Genomic DNA, 18,532 nt, shown 5'->3' with positions numbered 1-18,532 from the left:
AAAACATTATAACTAACCAAGTTATATGAATGTCAATTATATTTTAACCAGTATTTGATTCATAATAAAAAAAATTAGCCGGTTTAATTACATGGTAAGTGATAATAGGAATGAAAATTAGTCCATTTGATGATGTGGCATATGTTTAACAATAAGCGTCTAGAGTCTTATTGACTAATTTCTAAATATTAACTGAACAAATGACTAAAATACATTTTATTGTATAATATATTTTTTATTTGTTGAAGGTCTAAAGCTCAATAACAAAATTACTTCAGGAAAGTGAGAAGTATTGAGAATATGAAATTAGCCCCATACAGTTTCCGAAATTATAAAATGCGCGACTAAGTGGGGTTTGACTGTAAATATAACAATAGTCCAGTTTCGCTTCTCCTCTATTCTCTCGTCTCTCTTCTCTTTTATTAACAGATTTCTAGGGTTTCTTCGATTTCATATTCTTCAATCATTCTCTGCATTCGTTTCGGAAACCCTTCTCCAATGGCACCACCAGGACCTTACTCGGGAACCAGTACTCTGGCTCTGGTAATAATCCTCTTTCGATATTCATTTCGCGAAAAAAAAAGTTTTGATTTAGTCTTTGTTTTAGCAATTCATCTTCGGATCTTCAATTTTTTATATTCTCCTGTTTCATAGGTTGAATTAGAACTATGTTACCACTATTGTGTACTGAATTAGGATTCTGTCGTTCTGTTCAGGTCGCTCGAGCTTCGGCGTTTTCGATCGGGCTTGTCTATGGAAGCCTTAAGCTCAAGTACCTACAGGTAATTCAACATTTCGCCCTTCTCTGTCTAATTTTTTTCGTTAATCTTTGAGTTGTCCTTGAAATTTCATTGAGAATTGGGGATTCGCATTTTGGGTATTTTATTATTATTATTCATCTTGTGATGTTTATGTTTACTTCCCTTTTTTTAGTTTAGTCAGATGATTTTTTGTTTATCTAGTTTATATTAAACTTGGAAATCTGTTTATAGCATTTCCTTTGTTCGTGCTGGTTAGGAATCCAGGGCGTGTCGCATAGCTTTATAAAATGTGTAATTATCATAGCCGCTGTAATAGATTATATATTATGCGATGACAAACTTGGGATTATGTGTAATTTCTTGTTGATGTGTTTGTTGTCAATTTAACAAGTAAATCTTTGTTAAACGGTGTTTGTATACCCAACAAATTGAATGATACCATTTGTACGGAAGAGCCTAGAGAAAGGCGAGAGAACAAAAGAGAATGGACGGGTTATAGAATAGGTTTTTTTTTCATAAGTTTTTCTCTGTCTGTTGTAGAATCTGAACTCCTTTACTCCAAAGAGATTGGTGTTTTACATGGGGACTATACATCAAAGCTTAAATTGATTTTGAGGCTGTATTTTAAGATATTCACACTCGACCCCTTTCCTTGAATTATTGAGAATCGGTTGTGTCCAATTTGTTTTGGTTTAATCATTGACATTTGATATCAAATAAAGTCTATGCTTGAAACAAATGGCAGACTTACATTCTCTGTGTTTCATCGTTTAGTTATTGCCATATTTTATGCTTAGTTATGAGGTGAGATTTGAGCGAGGATGTTGATAGAAGTAGAACAACTTATCTCTCAATTAGAAGTACATAATATTGTGTCTCTGTTGGTCTATGGGTAATGAAAGGTGTCATATGAATGCAACTAGGTATAAGCTGTACTTGAAGGGTGTCAAGTTCAAAATTTAATTTGATAAATAATAAGCATGCTTAATTATGTATTCATTTTATCAACTGCAGGCAAAGGCAAAATCTCATAAGAAAGCTGAAGCAAGTGCACATCATTAGGAGAAGTGAGGCTGAGAGAGATCGCATTATGTTGGACATGGAATAATTGATAAATAAAAGAATGGCAGATTTTGTGGATTATGAAAATGCTTTTTTCTTGCAGTTCTTGAATTTTCTTTTTTCTTCTCATAGGGAATCCCTAAATTCAGTTATTTTGAGATTTATATCCGACGTTGGCCTTTGCCAATGATGTAACATACTTCGGTTTTTGACCCGAGTGAATCTTTTTTTTTTTTTTGGTTGCGTTAAAAGTAAAATTCTTAATTTCTTATCGTGTCCTCTTAGTATGTCCTCTTCCATTGCAAGTACGACTCTCCTCAATCCAATGAACTAATCGTTCTTGCGAAGGTAACGGTTTTAAGCATCAAAATTTTGCCAAATTTCCTGGATTTGTTTTTGCTTCACTTGATGTTAGTATGAAGTAACGCACACTGTACAGAAACATTTTATAAAGTTCAATGTTGGAGAACACAATTTATCACTATTGGTGGTTTCGCTGAAGTATCGGGTTTTGCTGGCTATGACGGGGAAATCCGTATGGAATTATAAAAATTATAACGCCAGAATTCTCGCAAAATTGTATAATTAGACAATTTTCTAGCTATTTGTTTAATAGCTAAATTCAGTGGAACATTCTAGTGGAATTATAAAATTTCATTGGTATATACTTTCCGTCGTCATCCGGACATGATTGATTTTAAGAATAGTAATATCACCTGATACTCGTTAATCTGCTCGTTATCTGGCTCTAACGGGTCAGATACATTCAAAATTGGTTAATGGGTAAACGGGTATTGCTTAGTCATAATTTGGCGGGTATTGTTAACCCGACTCATTAGGATTTGAAATATATATAAAACTTAGTAAGTAACGAGAAATTTCATATTATAGACCTTATAATTAACAAATATCAATAATGAAGCTGTTATTTGAAAATTATATGAAATTGTACATTTGTCACTTTTTTAGACAAAAAAATGCATATTCAAACCATGCTTGTAATCGGAAATCATCGAAAAACATCGTAAACCATTAGAAACTATCGTAAACCAATCGGAAAAAAAACTAATCTAATTAGATCATCAGAAGTCATCGTAAACCATCAGAAAAAAAAAAAAAAAAAAAAAAAAAAAAAAAAAAAAAAAAAGTTATTCTAATTAGATCATCGAAAATAATCGAAAAAATTCTTTGAAAAATAAGGCTTAAATACTCCTTGGAGCATTTTTATTTGAAAGTAGGTCAAAAGTTCAGTTTCAAATATTTTCCAAAGAACAAGTTTATTTTTGATATTTTATTAAATACTAGGTTTAATATATGAAATTTTTCTAACCTAGAGATACCACTTTGATTGGAAAACGCACAATCCTTCTTGCCGTCGTCCCCAATTGCTCGCCGTCTCGCCGTCAGCCACCGTCTCTCGCCTTCTCGCACCGTCTCATCGTCACGACCACTAGGTGATGTTCAAACTCTTATGCTGCTTCTTAATTTCTTTAGTTTCAGCTTTTTTATTTTATTCTGTTTTGACTTGTTGCTTGAATTCCCTATTTCATTGCGAAAAAAAATATAGAATTGATGTGTTTTTTACTCGAGAGTAATTTTTGTTGTTTTTAGTTTATGTAAATTGAAATCGTCTAAAATTCAAATCCTGTTTTTGGCAAAGGTCTAATGAAAGATATACCATTCCAAAAAGATTTTTTTTTTTTTTTTTTTTTTTTTTTTTTTTTTTTTTTTTTTTTATCAGAAGGACATTCAAAGACTACCATAGTTTTGATCTGCAATAATGTTGCCCAAGGAATTTTACACTCGTTCTGACTCGCTTTGATTTTCACTTCTTTTTGCAAACATGTTTTAAAGCTCTATTGCATATATCATTAGCTTAATCGTTGTAAATGAAACTGAATGTGCTTGTATTTTAGACTGATTTTTTTTCATGATCTTCACAGATACCATTTTGAAAAAAATATTCATCAACTGTTGCCACAATCTATACGGGAATCAGATCTTCTTTGCAGCTTGGTCATTATTTTTTAGCTCGAGAATTCGAGACCGAAACATATTCTTTAGAAAGCCATGGGAGGAGGAAGAAAGAATCTAAAGAGAGGAACGGAGGAGAAGAGCTTGAGTCTCGAAGATGGCCAGTGCATCGTCCAAGTCGTCTCGCTTAGAGGCTCCAATCTCATCGAGGTTGTGTTAACTTATAGTTACTCTATACATATAAAAATGGTTTCATTTATTTATTTATATCATATCGTGACTGAAGGTAAGGGATGCGAAAGGGGATGCTTCATTAGCTTATTTCCCGGCTAAGTTTCAGAAGAGCATGTGGATTAAACATGGTGGGTTTAGGGTTTTAGATTTTAATTTATTTTTCCAATCTTTATTTTATTTTGTTGGTACCCTTTTTTTTGTCTTCTTTCTCATGGTGGGTTCATTGGGTTTCAGGTAGCTTTGTGGTGGTCGATGAGAGTGGGAAAGAGAAGGCTCTTGGATCGGGAAGCAAAGTTGGGTCTAAAGTTTTGCAAGTTCTGTTCTACGAACAAGTTCGGACGCTTCAGAGATCGCCGGACTGGTAATGTTGTCTGTGAAAGAAAATTACCATGGTTTAGATCATTTTTTTTTTTTTTTGTCTTACGTTACTTTTGCTTATTCTTCCAATTCAGGCCTGAAGTCTTCAAATCTAAAGATCCAGGCAGTAGCGAAAATCCGGAGATAGAAATGGCCGAGCAAGAAGAGGCTAAGCTCGAATCAAGCGACGATGGGCTTCCACCACTTGAAGCCAACACAAACAGAAACAGACCTTATGATTTGCACAAACGCTCAGGTTCAAATTCGCATTCGGATTCAGACACGGATTCAGATTCTTAAGCAGAATTAGGGGAGCTGATTTCCAAATCATTGGATACAATTTTGTTATTAAGATATGTGCCCGAAATGACAAGCGTTATTGAGAACTGAGCGTTCTGTGTTCCAAGTTTCATTCTATGTTTGTGGGTATATAATCCAAATTAATTAGATAATATAACGAGAAACTGTACTCGTGTTAAGAGCAAGACTTTGCTGGCCTTTTCACTACAAATAGTTCTTGAATTGAATTGTAAACTGGTGGTATTTTGGACCTCAAACCAATTTTGTAACATTTTTATCTTTTTTTTTTTAGAAGCCGAAGACTGAAAATCGGATATAACATTTTTATCTTTGACAACAGAATATTATAATTTTTTTTTTATTTCAATAAGATCCAACGGCTAAACAAAAATGAATTTGCTTGAATTTTAATTTCTCACATCTTAAAGGATAATAAAAGCTGTACATTTTCTCTCCATGATATTTTGAACTTCGTTTCCTTACAAATTTTCTTTGATCGAAATAACACGGAGATATACAATTGTTGTCGCTCGTTTTTTTTTTACAATGTTGAGGAACTCAAACAGTTCGATCCAAGGCCTGACTTGTAACCACACTTGAGTCATGATGTGTCGAATCCTAAAGCTTCAAGCCCCTTTTAGGCCCTTTTAGGCTGCAGAATCTATGTTCGTCTTAGAATCTTGAAATAAGATGAAGAGATATTGGACTACGAGAGAGCGCGGTCCTCAACATTAGTAGGGTTTGTTATAAGAATATTTGTGTTTTTGGGTGTGATTTAAGGATATAACATATATAAAGTCAATTGTATATATACATGCATATACCCGTTACCAACTTACCATCCATACAATGGCAGAAATGAGCACTTTGATTAAAAAAGTAAAGGAACAGACTTTGAAGAGAGTCCTAAAAAAAGATTGAACCTTGTCTCAATTATACACACAAAACATCAGCAAATTTGCTATCAGCATGACTCAACTTAAAAAAAAAAAAAAAAAAAAAAAATCATACGAGACAGTGAAAAAACAAAAAAACAATTATCATTTACAATAGCGATCGGCCTTCTTTTTAACGCGGTCGTCAAGAGCATCCTCGACGGACTTAACCTTGGTCTTGGGATCATAACTGAACTTCTTGGCCTCGACAGGAAACAGCTCGTCGTACTTCATGCGCTTCGCAGCGTCGATGGTGTACTCCGGCGGGCCCGCCCCTTCTCCTTCTCCTTCTCCGTCTCCCATGGAAGCCATGGCCTCCAAATCCAGCGTCTGTGTCTCGACGCCTTCCTCGACCTTGAGCTGCTTCTTCTTCTTTTTCTTGCTCTTGCTGATCGACTTGCTCGTCTTCGCCAAATCTCCCCCTTTGAAGGCCAGCCTGTTTCCCTTCACTCTCTCGTACGGGTCCGACATTTTTCGGAAGATCAAATTCTGGTGAAAACCCGCAGGGAAAATCCCCAGTGAGCATTGTTGTATTTTATGTAAAGTGAATCTACATGAACAAAATCCTCGGTTTTTCCGCTCGGTGCTCTTCAAGGATAAACTAACTTGAATTTGCTCTCATTTCTTAAGCATACACGAAGAAAGTTACTAACTTTTAACATAATTGACTATTTTTAAGGGTGTAAAGGAATGAGCATTGATATTTCAAAAACTGCATAGGCTACGCATCTTTCCAAAATTTCAGATCCATATCGAAAAGAAGTTCTTGATTACATGCACACAGGGTACATATTTTATTGGGTAAAGAGCTAAATCCCAGTCAAAGGTGCAAGAAGATAGAATGAAAAACACCCAAAAATTACAATTACACAAGTGCACACATCGACTACCACTTAATCACAATTTTTTAAGCACTAACATTGACAGACATGACATGCATTTCCGCTACCATAATCAGAGTTGATATAATCTAGAATTCTCCACTAAATGAACGCCAGCACAAAATTCACCAGATATTTGTCAAAAAAATGTAAATTCCAAAACGGCTAAATCTCAGCGTTGAAGACCTAGAAAGGAATCATATATGAGAGAAATTACCTCAAGGAGCAAGCAAGCGAACGATAAAGAGGGAGACGAGTGAAGATTTGAACGATGGTTGAACCGAAACCCCTAATTCACAATAACCAGAGAGAGCTAGCGATTTTGCGACCACAAAACGCCGCGTTTTGGTTTTGTCAACAAATTTTATAGAAATGCTTTAGCAATGGCCTATTTTAACTTTTTATTTATTGATTTGACGGCAAAGTGGGTGTGGTTTGCCCATTTTAACTTGTAACTTTATAGAAATGTTTTACTTGGTCAACTATTTTTATTGGTAGTGTACTTAACAATATTCTTAAAAGAGTAATGCTATTCGGCACGGCTCACGATTTTCAACGATCCACTCAGAAGTTGACACGTGGATGTTTAATATTTTTTGGTGGGTACGTGTCAACTTCTGAGTGGATCGTTGAAAATCGTGAGCCGTGCCAAATATCATTCTCGTTCTTAAAATGTTGAAATTACATTTCAACTCTTGCTTGGTTAATAATTTTAAAATTAGCAACTCTTATTATCAAGTAATTGTCACACAATCAAATGGACTAATTTCACTCCCATTATCACTTGTCACGTTATCAAATTAGCTAATATCTTATTCCTAACTACGAAGTGACTCAAATGCAATTGATAAATTTAATGTGGCTTAGTATTTATAATTTGTATATTTCTTTGTCTAAATAATAATATTTTGGTCAACCGTACGTAATTAGTCCTTTTTTCATCAACACGTAATAACCCTTGTATCAATCAATATGTGTTGTCCTCTTTCTTTTTTGTTCTCAGCCACCCAATCCGACCGGAGTTGGTGTTTAAGGTATAGGACCAAAGCTCCGACCCATCCCGTTCAATCTATTATACAAACAAGAGTAATTTATTTGGGGAGACATAATCGAATTCATAATCACGGCAACATAAACTTCACCAAATATCTCCGCGGGGTATGACTTCGAAATTTGAATCAAGATAGTATTTTAGCGTTATAATCACAGGTCTTGTCCTTTAGAGGAAGGATTTTTAGCGGTTTTTAGGTTATTTTCTTTGTAAAATATGAGATAGCTTTTTCATTAGGCTTGATTAATTATAATTGTGGTTATTTACTATATATTTATTTATTGAAATTTGTTTAAGTCGGTAATAGGTATTATTGGATTGGAACAAGCACACGAAATTAGTATCCACTTAGAATCCCCTGTTTTTTTTACCCACCTAATAAAAGAAGATTGTACCATGTCTCTTACAGTCTTACTTTGATAGGGTGTTTTTTTTTTTTTTTTTTTTTTTTTGAGAAATAAAATATTTCACTGGCTCTAATCAGGACTAGGAAAAATGACAGATCTGCAGAGTTGTAACTTAATTTTTTTTCTCCACATATAACTAACCTGTGACAGACAAAGATTCGCCTCAATTCAACACCCGAAAAACGTAATCACTGTCGTCACATACTAATTTACATATATAATATCTCCATCCGAGTCGTCTTCATCTGGAGTTGCCTCAGATGATCCAGTCTCGTTGTCATCTTCATCGTCTTCTATGATCCTTTTCTCGTTCTTTATCTTGTCCAGGATTGCAATCACCTGAAACACTCCAAAGTTGATACGAGATCAGTAGTTATTCAAACAGAGTTTACCTAATAATATTTCATCAAAAGCTCGAGTTTAAATTAAACAAAGTCTTGCCCAAACGAGAAGCCCAACCATGTCTATTGCAGTAACATAGAAAGAAAAAAAAAAGTTGGAGTCTTGACTATATTTCGGAACTAAAATCAATGGAAATTAGTTCGCAAAGCAATTCCATTCTCTGATCCAGAAAACCCAAATGATTCGCCACACTTTACAATTACTTGTTTTCGGAACTTTTACATCCAATGCTGAAAGGTACGATATATAACATCTTACCCTGCTTCCTCGCTCTAACGATTCATCTTCGATGAAACGAATTTCTGGAGTCAATCGCAATTTCATACGCCTTCCCAATTCGGCTCTTACATACTTGGCTTTTGACTTTAACCCTGCTAGAGCAACTTCTTTCCCTCTTTCGTCTCCGAAAACAGATACAAAAACTTTAACCACCTACAAAATTCCATATGAAGAAAAGAAAAAGGTAAGCTTTCTCTAGGCCGGGAATCAAGATTCAGTAGTAAATCATGGTAGAGTTAATTATCACAAACAAGAAAAAAAAAATATCAATTTGATTCCATTTCGCTCTGTCAAATCTAAGAACACAGGCACAGCTCTACCAAGCTCTCACACCACAAACAAACTCAAGCTTCCAAATAGTCTAGAGATCAACTTACCACAAAAACCTAAAAAACGCAAATGACTAATCAAGGAATCGTAATTGCGAAAAAAAAACGAGAAAATGCCTAAATTGCAGCTATCGTTCATGAAACCCTAGACTCCATGGATAAAATGAACCTGCAGATCGGTGGAGACCTCGACGTCGCTGATGGTGGTGAGGGACGAGAGGTATCGGTCGGCGCCGAGAGCGGCCTCGGGAAGAATGGCGTACTGGAGCGTGGTGTCGGTGAGAAGCATGTCGGAGATTTCCCGCCTTATCTGCTTCGCCACCATCGCAACTCTCCTTGCTTTGGCCATGCACCGAGCTCCTCCTCCGCCGCCGCATCGCCGCACATTTCCGAAGCTCACCGTCGACGGCGACGGCGAGGATTGGAGATTAGGGATGAGGCGGAGCGAGAGAGGTGAGCGCTGAAGAACGAGGTTTTGCATTCTGTCTCTAACTGAGTAGAAAAAAAAGATTATCTTTGCCGTTCCCTCCAAATTTGGATTTTGATGTTGATGAACGGCTGAGATTTAAACATCGTTTCCTAACTCCGGCCAAACATATATTTAACATATGTAAGAAGAAGAAAAAATTACCAAAGAAATTTTATTAGAGAGATGGGTGTACAACTTTCGAAAATAAAATCCATAAAATATTCTATAAATAATGAGCGAAACTCCAACAGACCTCAAAAATCAACCTCAAATTTAAACCTTGTTTCATCATAAGAGACAGCAAACAAATAAAATAAAACATAAACACAAATGCAAATCAACAAGATAAATAGAGATCTCGACGAATTCGCGCTAAGAACGAATTATGAAGAGGCGGAAATTCGTGGTTATACTATGTTCACCCTCGCACCACCCTCGCTGGAGCCACCAAGCCCACACTTAGTGAGACTTGAACGAGTTGAAATCGCTCACTAATAGAAAAATTATATCTAATGAGCATGGTACCACGAGAATGTCGATGATGAGTCCCTCGTGCGCAAATCCATGAAACAAGACTCGCGCATAAAGAGCCGTAAAAAATACCAATCATTACTTGCAATGACTTCTCATGTTTTTTAAAAAGTCTAACTCAAGTGTCAAATTAGGAGAAAAACGACACAAATTCCAATAGAAAATATACCTTCACATGAAGATTCGATCGATGCAGTTGAAACCTCACTTCTCGATGCACTCCCTCCATATGATCGACGTGCACCAACAAACATAACGCTCATTGCATAAAGCATACTACGGGGAGGAAAATATACCTTACAAAAGGATAAGATCATTTAAAAAAAAATCTCAAGCGTTTGAAAATGAAACATATATAATTGTTAAGACATAAAATATCGGTCATGAGTCATATATGTCGATACATTGGTGATATATCATGATATATCGCCGATATTTTGAAACTTGGTCATGCCATCCAAGTTTAATTATATAGTTGAAGGATAAATCTCATTTTATGACTCATAATGTCCAACTTAGGTAAGAAACTTCACTCTCCATGGATAAAGATGATCAAAAGATGATCTGCTTATTTATTTATTGCTTGCCAAATAAACTATAAATTTGTAACACAAATATTTAACTCAATTTGAAAGAAAAAACAATAAATATAATCAAAACTCGATTTACAATAAATACATATGTAAAAATTTTGGAATACACTAATCATATAGTTAGCTCTACAAAATGGATTTCATAGACCACAAATTTAGGAGGATATTAAGTCCCTATTTACGCGTAGCTTAAAAGCATCGGTCCAAAACGACACATCCGGGAATACAAAAATACATGTAAAATGACACCACTAGTGTGTGAAAGAGTGAACAAACAAAGAAGAAAAATAAAACAATATCATTTCAATGGACACCTTTAAAAGCCCAATGGGTTATATATATGTTGCCCTAAATAGGAGTAAAAAAAAGTGTTTTGACTTTTTTGGACTTTTTTTTCAAAAGGTCACAAATAGGACCTCTGACACTTTTTTCATTTATGTAATTACCATTATATCCTTATTTATTTACTTTTTGTAAATGTCAATATCTCATGGACTCCACTCTCACCTACCCATCTCTCTCTCTCTATTGTTTGTCCTTATATGTTATAATAAAGTACACATAAATAATTAATAAAATAAACACATTTTTTTATTTTTATGAAATTAGTTAGATTTAACTTTCATGAAAATAATAAAGTACACACATAAATAATTAATAAATTAGACACATTCTCGAAAAAAAAAACGAGAAAATGCCTAAATTGCAGCTATCGTTCATGAAACCCTAGACTCCATGGATAAAATGAACCTGCAGATCGGTGGAGACCTCGACGTCGCTGATGGTGGTGAGGGACGAAAGGTACCGGTCGGCGCCGAGAGCGGCCTCGGGAAGAATGGCGTACTGGAGCGTGGTGTCCGTGAGAAGCATGTCGGAGATTTCCCGCCTTATCTGCTTCGCCACCATCGCAACTCTCCTTGCTTTAGCCATGCACCGAGCTCCTCCTCCTACGCCGCATCGCCGCACATTTCCGAACCTCACCGTCGACGGCGACGGCGAGGATTGGAGATTAGGGATGAGGCGGAGCGAGAGAGGTGAGAGTTGAAGAACGAGGTTTTGCATTCTGTCTCCAACTGAGTAGAAAAAAAAGATTATCTTTGCCGTTCCCTCCAAATTTGGATTTTGATGTTGATGAACGGCTGAGATTTAAACATCGTTTCCTAACTCCGGCCAAACATATATTTAACATATGTAAGAAGAAAAAAAAAATTACCAAAGAAATTTTATTAGAGAGATGGGTGTACAACTTTCGAAAATAAAATCCATAAAATATTCTATAAATAATGAGCGAAACTCCAACAGACCTCAAAAATCAACCTCATACTTACATAAACCTTGTTTCATCATAGAGAAACAATCAAATAAAATAAAACATAAACACAAATGCAAATCAACAAGATAAATACAGATCTCGACTTCGCACTATGTGCACCCTCGTACCACCCTCGCTAGAGCCACCAAGCCCACGCTTAGCGAGACTTAAACGAGTTGAAATCGCTCACCTCTAGAAAACAATATCTAATGAACATGGTGCCACGAGAATGTCGACGATGAGCCCCTCGTGCGCATATTCATGAAACAAGACTCGCGCATTATAAAGAGCCGTACAAAAATAAACTTTCACATGAAGATTCGATCGATGCAGTTGAAACCTCACTTCTCGATGCACTCCCTCCATATGATCGACGTGCACTAATAAACATAACGCTCATTGCATATAAAGCATACTACGGGGAGGAGAACATAACTTACAAAAGGGTAAGATCATTTTTAAAAAAATCTCTAAGAACAAAGCGTTTGAAAATTAAACATATATTATTGTTAAGACATAAAATATCGGTCATGAGTCATGATATGTCGATACATCGGTGATATATTATGATATATCGCCGATATTTTGAACCTTGGTCATGACATCCAAGTTTAATTATATAGTTGAAGGATAAATCTCATTTTATGACTCATAATGTCCAACTTAGGTAGGAAACTTCACTCTCCATGAATAAAGATGATCAAAATATGATATGCTTATTTATTTGTTGCTTGCCAAATAAACTATAAATTTGTAACATAAATATTTAACTCAATTTGAAAGAACATACAATAAATATAAATCAAAACTCGATTTACAATAAATACATATGTAAAAATTTTGGAATACACTAATCATATAGTTAGCTCTACAAAATGGATTTCATAGACCACAAATTTAGGAGGATATTAAGTCAATCGTGTGGCGTCATGCACGTTGATGACAATCCAATTCCTCTTTAAGTTTATGTCCATAACCATCCAAATATACACTCCTATTTACGCGTAGCTTAAAAGCATCTGTCCAAAACGACACATCATGTAAAGTGACACCACTAGTGTGTGAAAGAGTGTGAACAAACAAGAAGAAAAATCAAACAATATCATTTCAATGGACACCTTTGAAAGCCCAATGGGTTATATATATTGGGTGTCTCCGAAAAGACCACTAGATCATATTTACCTTCATATGCAACTATGTTCAGTAGCCCACATAAAACCGTGAACTATAAATAAAGAAATTATCCGATATATCTATTCAAACAGTACTCGATTTGCCGCATACTATTATTTATAGTTATATGTAGATAAATTTCATTTTATAGACCTACAAGTTAATAAAATATCGGGATTAGACCTCACACTTTAAAAATATCTAAAAATGGACTTTTATCTCAATTTTGGACATAATACCCTTTTAAACAAATGCACTCATTTCACTTGAGATATCTTCTCAATCCTTCATTCGATCTTTCACGCTCGATTCCGACAAGATATAACTAAATTCAATGAGATATGAAGGAATCCGACGAGCTATGATAACATAGAATGACAAAATTTCACGTGAATTTGACGTTTTCCGCTTAAAATGTCCAAAAAATATGAATCTTATCGTATAACATCGTACATTATCGTATGGCATCGTACATTATAATTATAATGTACATTATAATTTGTATGAATTTTAATGTACGATAAAATTCATACAAATTATTATGTACATTATAATTATAACGTGCGATGTCGTACGATGCCGTACGATGAGATATGATACATTATAATTATAATGTACGATAAAATTCATACACATTATAATGTACATTATCATTATAACGTACGATGCCGTACGATGAGATACGATACATTATAATTATAATGTACGATAACATTCATACACATTATACTTATAACGTACGATGCCGTACGATGTCGTACGATTTGATACGATACATTATAATTATAATGTACGATAAAATTCATACAAATTATAGTGTACATTATAATTATAACGTACGATGCCGTACGATAATGTACGATGTTATACGATAAAATTCATACTTTTTGGACAACTTACGCGGAAAAAGTTAAATTCACGTAAAATTGTGTCATTTTATGTTATTATAGCTCGTCGGATTCCCTCGTATCTCATTGAATTTAGTTATATCTCGTCGGAATCGAGTATGAAAGACGGAAATAGTGATTGAAAAGATAGAAAGTGAAGTGAAATTAGTGTATTTATTCAAAAGGGTATTTGTGTCCGAAATTTGGACAAAAGTTCATTTTTAGATATTTTTAAAGTGTGAGGTCTAATCCCGATATTTTGTTAACTTGTAGGTTTATAAAATGAAATTTCTCTATATGTACGTTAACTCTAAATATAAACTAATATACTCGAGAAACAGTATATTTACTGTTTATTCTAAAGGTGTTTTAAAGTTATGGAACAATTTATCAATTTAGCTACATATCACACACATAAACTAAAAATAAAAAAATTAAAGAGTTGATAACCCAATTCGACTAATCGTGCATACTTCTAAAAGGATGATACTCTCGATAAAAAGAGAAAATTCACTAGACGGTAAAGTAAGTACAAAATCGGACAACTATAGATAATCATCTTACAGATTTCCTATAATTTCAAACTACCCTCGAATTTCTAACTCAGTCTTCCCCATGTGTTTGAGTTCCACTCACACTCTCTCAGTGTTTCAATAACATTTATAACAATACGTGGTTACAATAATCCGAATCAATACACAAACAACTCTGTGACAAATCTCTAACAATGGCTATCAACAACACATAGTATAAAGCACACCTAGGATGGAGTATTTCGGCGATGAAGACTGCAACAAAATACATAGATGTGTAAGTGTAACCCTATCAAAGAGGGAAATGGACCCTTATTTAAGACACAAACCAACGTAGTGTCTTTGGCTAGGGCTTTTCAATGCAGATGGTAAACTCTCATTGGATGATCGATAAAAGCGTATAAGCATATTTGACAAAAAACATGTTTGCAGAAATTCACGCCACAGTACTTACGTGTAAAGTAGATGTTTAATGTTGTAGACTGATGTTTCCAACATCGTGAAGAACAACAATTTTGTCAAAACAAAAACAATCAACTCAATGTAACAACATTTAGGAATTACAAAGTAGTAAACAGAAACTATTAAATTTACAAAATAACTCAATTTATTTAAATTTGGTGAAAGAACTAAAATCTATAAAAGTGTGCAAGTATCAAGTGTTTATTTTTTTTTACCATGCAATATATTTATATACGGACGATATCACGTATAAAGAGTCAAAAAGTTATATGACAACATAAAGATTTAGAAAAATGTCACACTTTACCTATTCTGCGAAAATGCTGAAAATTTTAGCTATTTAGTAATCAATTTGTTTGGCTGGCATGATTATTTTGTATAAAAAAAATTATAATAAAAAACCTGATAAATTTTTAACTAGTATTTTTTTCTTCAAACCACTTGATTTGCTAGTTGGTATTAGAAATAGTACAAGTTAGGAACCCTGTCATTTATATTTTTGAATTGCTTTTTATTTTTTATCAACCATATTCATTATCCAAGAAACCATTCCGAAGACTTTAATCAATATAAGTCCATAAGTTGGGGTCCCAGATATATTCCCAAAATCTTCAATGATTATTTTTTTAATCTTTTGTTACTGTTCGTGAAAAAAAAAAAAAAAGATACTGGGGGACAAGGGATAATGGGAATTTTGCAAGGGGGGAAAAAATGGAAAACAGATCTTGGTGATTTTATGTCCTTTTCAACTTGAAAATTATTAATAACGACTGTAGTAGAACATGTACCAAAGTTAAAATTATGGACCCCATAATAACTACTTAATTAATCATTGATTTTCTTACTTGTATACTTTTTTTCAGTATAAACTATTTATTTATTTAAATCAAGTATCAACCAGAAGCATGCCTTGAAAGACACTGTTAAAAGCTGGTGGTCGTGGATCATGATGTAAAGATCAGCCATTTCAGATTTACTTAATAATATTTTTTGTTGTTAGAGTAAACTTTTTTGTACGGAGTGTTTAACGGTAGTTTTTTATATTTAATACAATGTCCGACAAGATAATTATTTTCTCACACAGGCGATCTCTGTGAATAATGCTTCTTATGGAAAATACAGTCAACAAATTTTTAATGACTTTGAGAGTGTTCAAATTAGAAGAAAAAAAAAAATTACAGTTAGCCTTTCAAAATTTATTGATTTGTAAAATAGTCATGGTAATAAGTTTTTAGTAGAATAGTCAAAATCGGAAATTGTTTTAGCAAAATAGTCATGATTTGACGTTAATAAATTTTTTACACATGTATAAGATATTTACCTGTATAAAATTTATATATGGGGTCGAAAAACTTATAGACACTTAAAATGTGCAGATTTTCTTTATACTTTTAGACAAATTTTAAGTCATTTATAAAGTCGAGAGCAATATTGAAATTGATGAAGCATGAACTACCTCAAATTGAGTAGTCCAGTTTAATAATGTAAGAAAATATATCAATTTATAAATATTTCAAGTTATTTGAGGACAAGTTTCTAAAGTAACTAACACCCTCTAAAAAGAGAGAAAGTTGAGAAACCAAGCTCAACGATACCTCACATTTGAAAACCAAACTCCATGTTGAACACTTTAAAAAAATTCAAGCTTTTGAATATGTAAAACGTCCAAAATACATTTTTTAAAAAATTCAAAATCACTAGGAAAATGAAGGCAAAATCTTCGAAATTACTAATTTCATAATAATTTATTTTCAAAGTTTTTGCCTTCATTTTTTTTTATATTTTCGAAAGTTTTGCCTTTATTTTTATGGTGATTTCAAAGTTTTTACTTTTATCTTTTTAATCGTTTCGAAGTTTTATAACGAATGTATTTTGGACGTTTTACCTATCCAACAACTTAGTTTTCCTAAAGTATTCAACATTGAGCTTGATTTTTAAATGTGAGCTAACTTAACAACATTAAACTTGTTTTCTTCAAAAACTAACCATGCATTGTCGTATTAGCCCAAAATTAAAACTCTTTAAGACAAGGACAATTTAATAATAGAGTAATTTGAAACTATAATATTATATAATTTTTAAGGTAAAGTTAAGATTGAGATCTCTATATATAAGGACTACAGACAGTTTACAACAGACTTATATTTCTCTGTGTTTTTGTACCAAACAAGTAGTTAGATCATTTATTGTATCTTGCAATTAATTAAATAAAAATTCATAGTCTAAATTTTCAAATAAGACAACAAAGGTAAATGACAATTGTTGCTAGTTCTTTGAGGAAAAAAAATAGTTAAATTGCAAAATATAATATGGTTACGTTGTCCAAATATACTTAATATATATTTTCATGTTCGATTTTTTGCCTTGAATTGACATGCGAGTTATTAATATTGGCATTAGGAAACCGGCCGATTGATGCCAAGTTGACGAAACAGCACAACTTGAACATAATATTATTTTTCGTGTCTATTTAAACTCACATAACGTCCAACATAATCAAGTGCTCACTTGTGTGTTATATATATATAGATCATTTCACATCTCAGAGCATAAAAATAAACTAATGATCCCATATAGAGTGCGCATCCGACACGGGTCTAAAATAATGGGAAAAAAAGACAAAAAGACAAGATTAAAGAAAATTAATGAGCCCATGAAATACAACATTTTTCAAGAGAGAATTCAATGCATGTTAAGACGACGTGAGATATGATATATAGTGATATTTTGTTCTTCCTCCGGCAAAATAAGACAAGGCGTATAAACAATATATTCGCATGAATTTTGGTGTGAAATAATTATTTCATCGAATCATTATATTTAACATGAAGATCCATTCCTATATATATGCTTGGGCAGTGACAAAGTGAAGATGAAAAAGATTCAGTTTGTTGGCGTCAAATAGCTTTGAAACTTCGAGAGCATGTGGGCTTTTTTGAGTTTCAAAGACAAACAATATCTAATATTCGTATCTAATCAACCATTTAATAATTAATCGGTAGCAGTTTTAAAACAGAACTCAGAGAGATGAGGAAACATAGTAAACTCGATCTACTTGAATTTAAATATTTAGACGTGTCAGTTATTGCGAGTTTGAACTCAACAAATTTTATGTATTTACAATATCACCAAAATACTTATCTGACCAGGTCAAAAGCTAACTGATCATCCAATAGGTATTTGAGAGCATGCACGAGTCTGGTTCAAAATTTCAAATATTGTCACGCTAGATATTGCATTGTTTATCAAGTCCTATGAGATTTATTAAATCAACTGGCAAAATGAATTTTAAAAAGAATTTAAGCTACGATCACGCGTCGTTATTGCAAACTGCAAATATTATATGCATGAAAATAGTTGAAAAACAAAACTTAGAAAGACACGTAAAATGGGCAAGTGATGTAGTTATTATAATACTTACATACCCCAAATGTATACAACGACTTTAATTTAAAAATAAAAAAATAGATACATATATATTCAACTTTTAACGGACGTAAGCACACAATATATATATATATATATATATATATATATATATATATATATATATATATATATATCTATCTATTCGCCTGACTGTCAAAGGAAAACCACGAA

At 33.4% G+C, this 18,532-nt stretch overlaps 4 protein-coding genes across 5 annotated transcripts; 2 read left to right on the top strand and 2 right to left on the bottom strand.

The window, feature by feature from the left end:
• The first annotated feature begins 358 nt into the window (after positions 1-358).
• On the top strand, positions 359-2,094 carry LOC149387261 (uncharacterized). The gene is made up of 3 exons (XM_089621794.1): positions 359-543; positions 717-782; positions 1,776-2,094. The coding sequence occupies exons 1-3, from the start codon at positions 499-501 to the stop codon at positions 1,821-1,823; spliced, it is 159 nt and encodes a 52-aa protein (XP_089477920.1). The 5' UTR covers positions 359-498; the 3' UTR covers positions 1,824-2,094.
• A 986-nt stretch (positions 2,095-3,080) lies between these two features.
• Positions 3,081-4,983, top strand: LOC149387260 (uncharacterized). Its single transcript, XM_089622089.1, has 5 exons — positions 3,081-3,277; positions 3,767-4,007; positions 4,084-4,159; positions 4,266-4,392; positions 4,484-4,983. The coding sequence occupies exons 2-5, from the start codon at positions 3,894-3,896 to the stop codon at positions 4,686-4,688; spliced, it is 522 nt and encodes a 173-aa protein (XP_089478215.1). The 5' UTR covers positions 3,081-3,277; positions 3,767-3,893; the 3' UTR covers positions 4,689-4,983.
• Positions 4,984-5,643: 660 nt separating this feature from the next.
• On the bottom strand, positions 5,644-6,889 carry LOC149387259 (uncharacterized). The gene is made up of 2 exons (XM_089623697.1): positions 6,722-6,889; positions 5,644-6,112 (listed from the first exon to the last, which is right to left on the bottom strand). The coding sequence occupies exon 2, from the start codon at positions 6,092-6,094 to the stop codon at positions 5,729-5,731; it is 366 nt and encodes a 121-aa protein (XP_089479823.1). The 5' UTR covers positions 6,095-6,112; positions 6,722-6,889; the 3' UTR covers positions 5,644-5,728.
• A 960-nt stretch (positions 6,890-7,849) lies between these two features.
• On the bottom strand, positions 7,850-9,511 carry LOC149387258 (ribosome-binding factor A family protein). 2 transcript variants are annotated; one of them, XM_089621858.1, is made up of 3 exons: positions 9,160-9,511; positions 8,623-8,796; positions 7,850-8,301 (listed from the first exon to the last, which is right to left on the bottom strand). In XM_089621858.1, the coding sequence occupies exons 1-3, from the start codon at positions 9,451-9,453 to the stop codon at positions 8,167-8,169; spliced, it is 603 nt and encodes a 200-aa protein (XP_089477984.1). In that variant the 5' UTR covers positions 9,454-9,511; the 3' UTR covers positions 7,850-8,166. The 2 variants fall into 2 exon arrangements, with proteins under 2 accessions (XP_089477984.1, XP_089477985.1); XM_089621859.1 differs by having other exon boundaries at positions 7,891-8,301; positions 9,142-9,493.
• Positions 9,512-18,532: the final 9,021 nt, after the last annotated feature.

This window comes from Urtica dioica, chromosome 8 (genome assembly GCF_054948205.1).
Source record: "Urtica dioica subsp. dioica isolate 48M chromosome 8, U.dioica_male_clone48M_v1_H2, whole genome shotgun sequence".
Taxonomy (NCBI): domain Eukaryota; kingdom Viridiplantae; phylum Streptophyta; class Magnoliopsida; order Rosales; family Urticaceae; genus Urtica; species Urtica dioica.
This window is presented reverse-complemented; position numbering and strand designations above follow the sequence as displayed.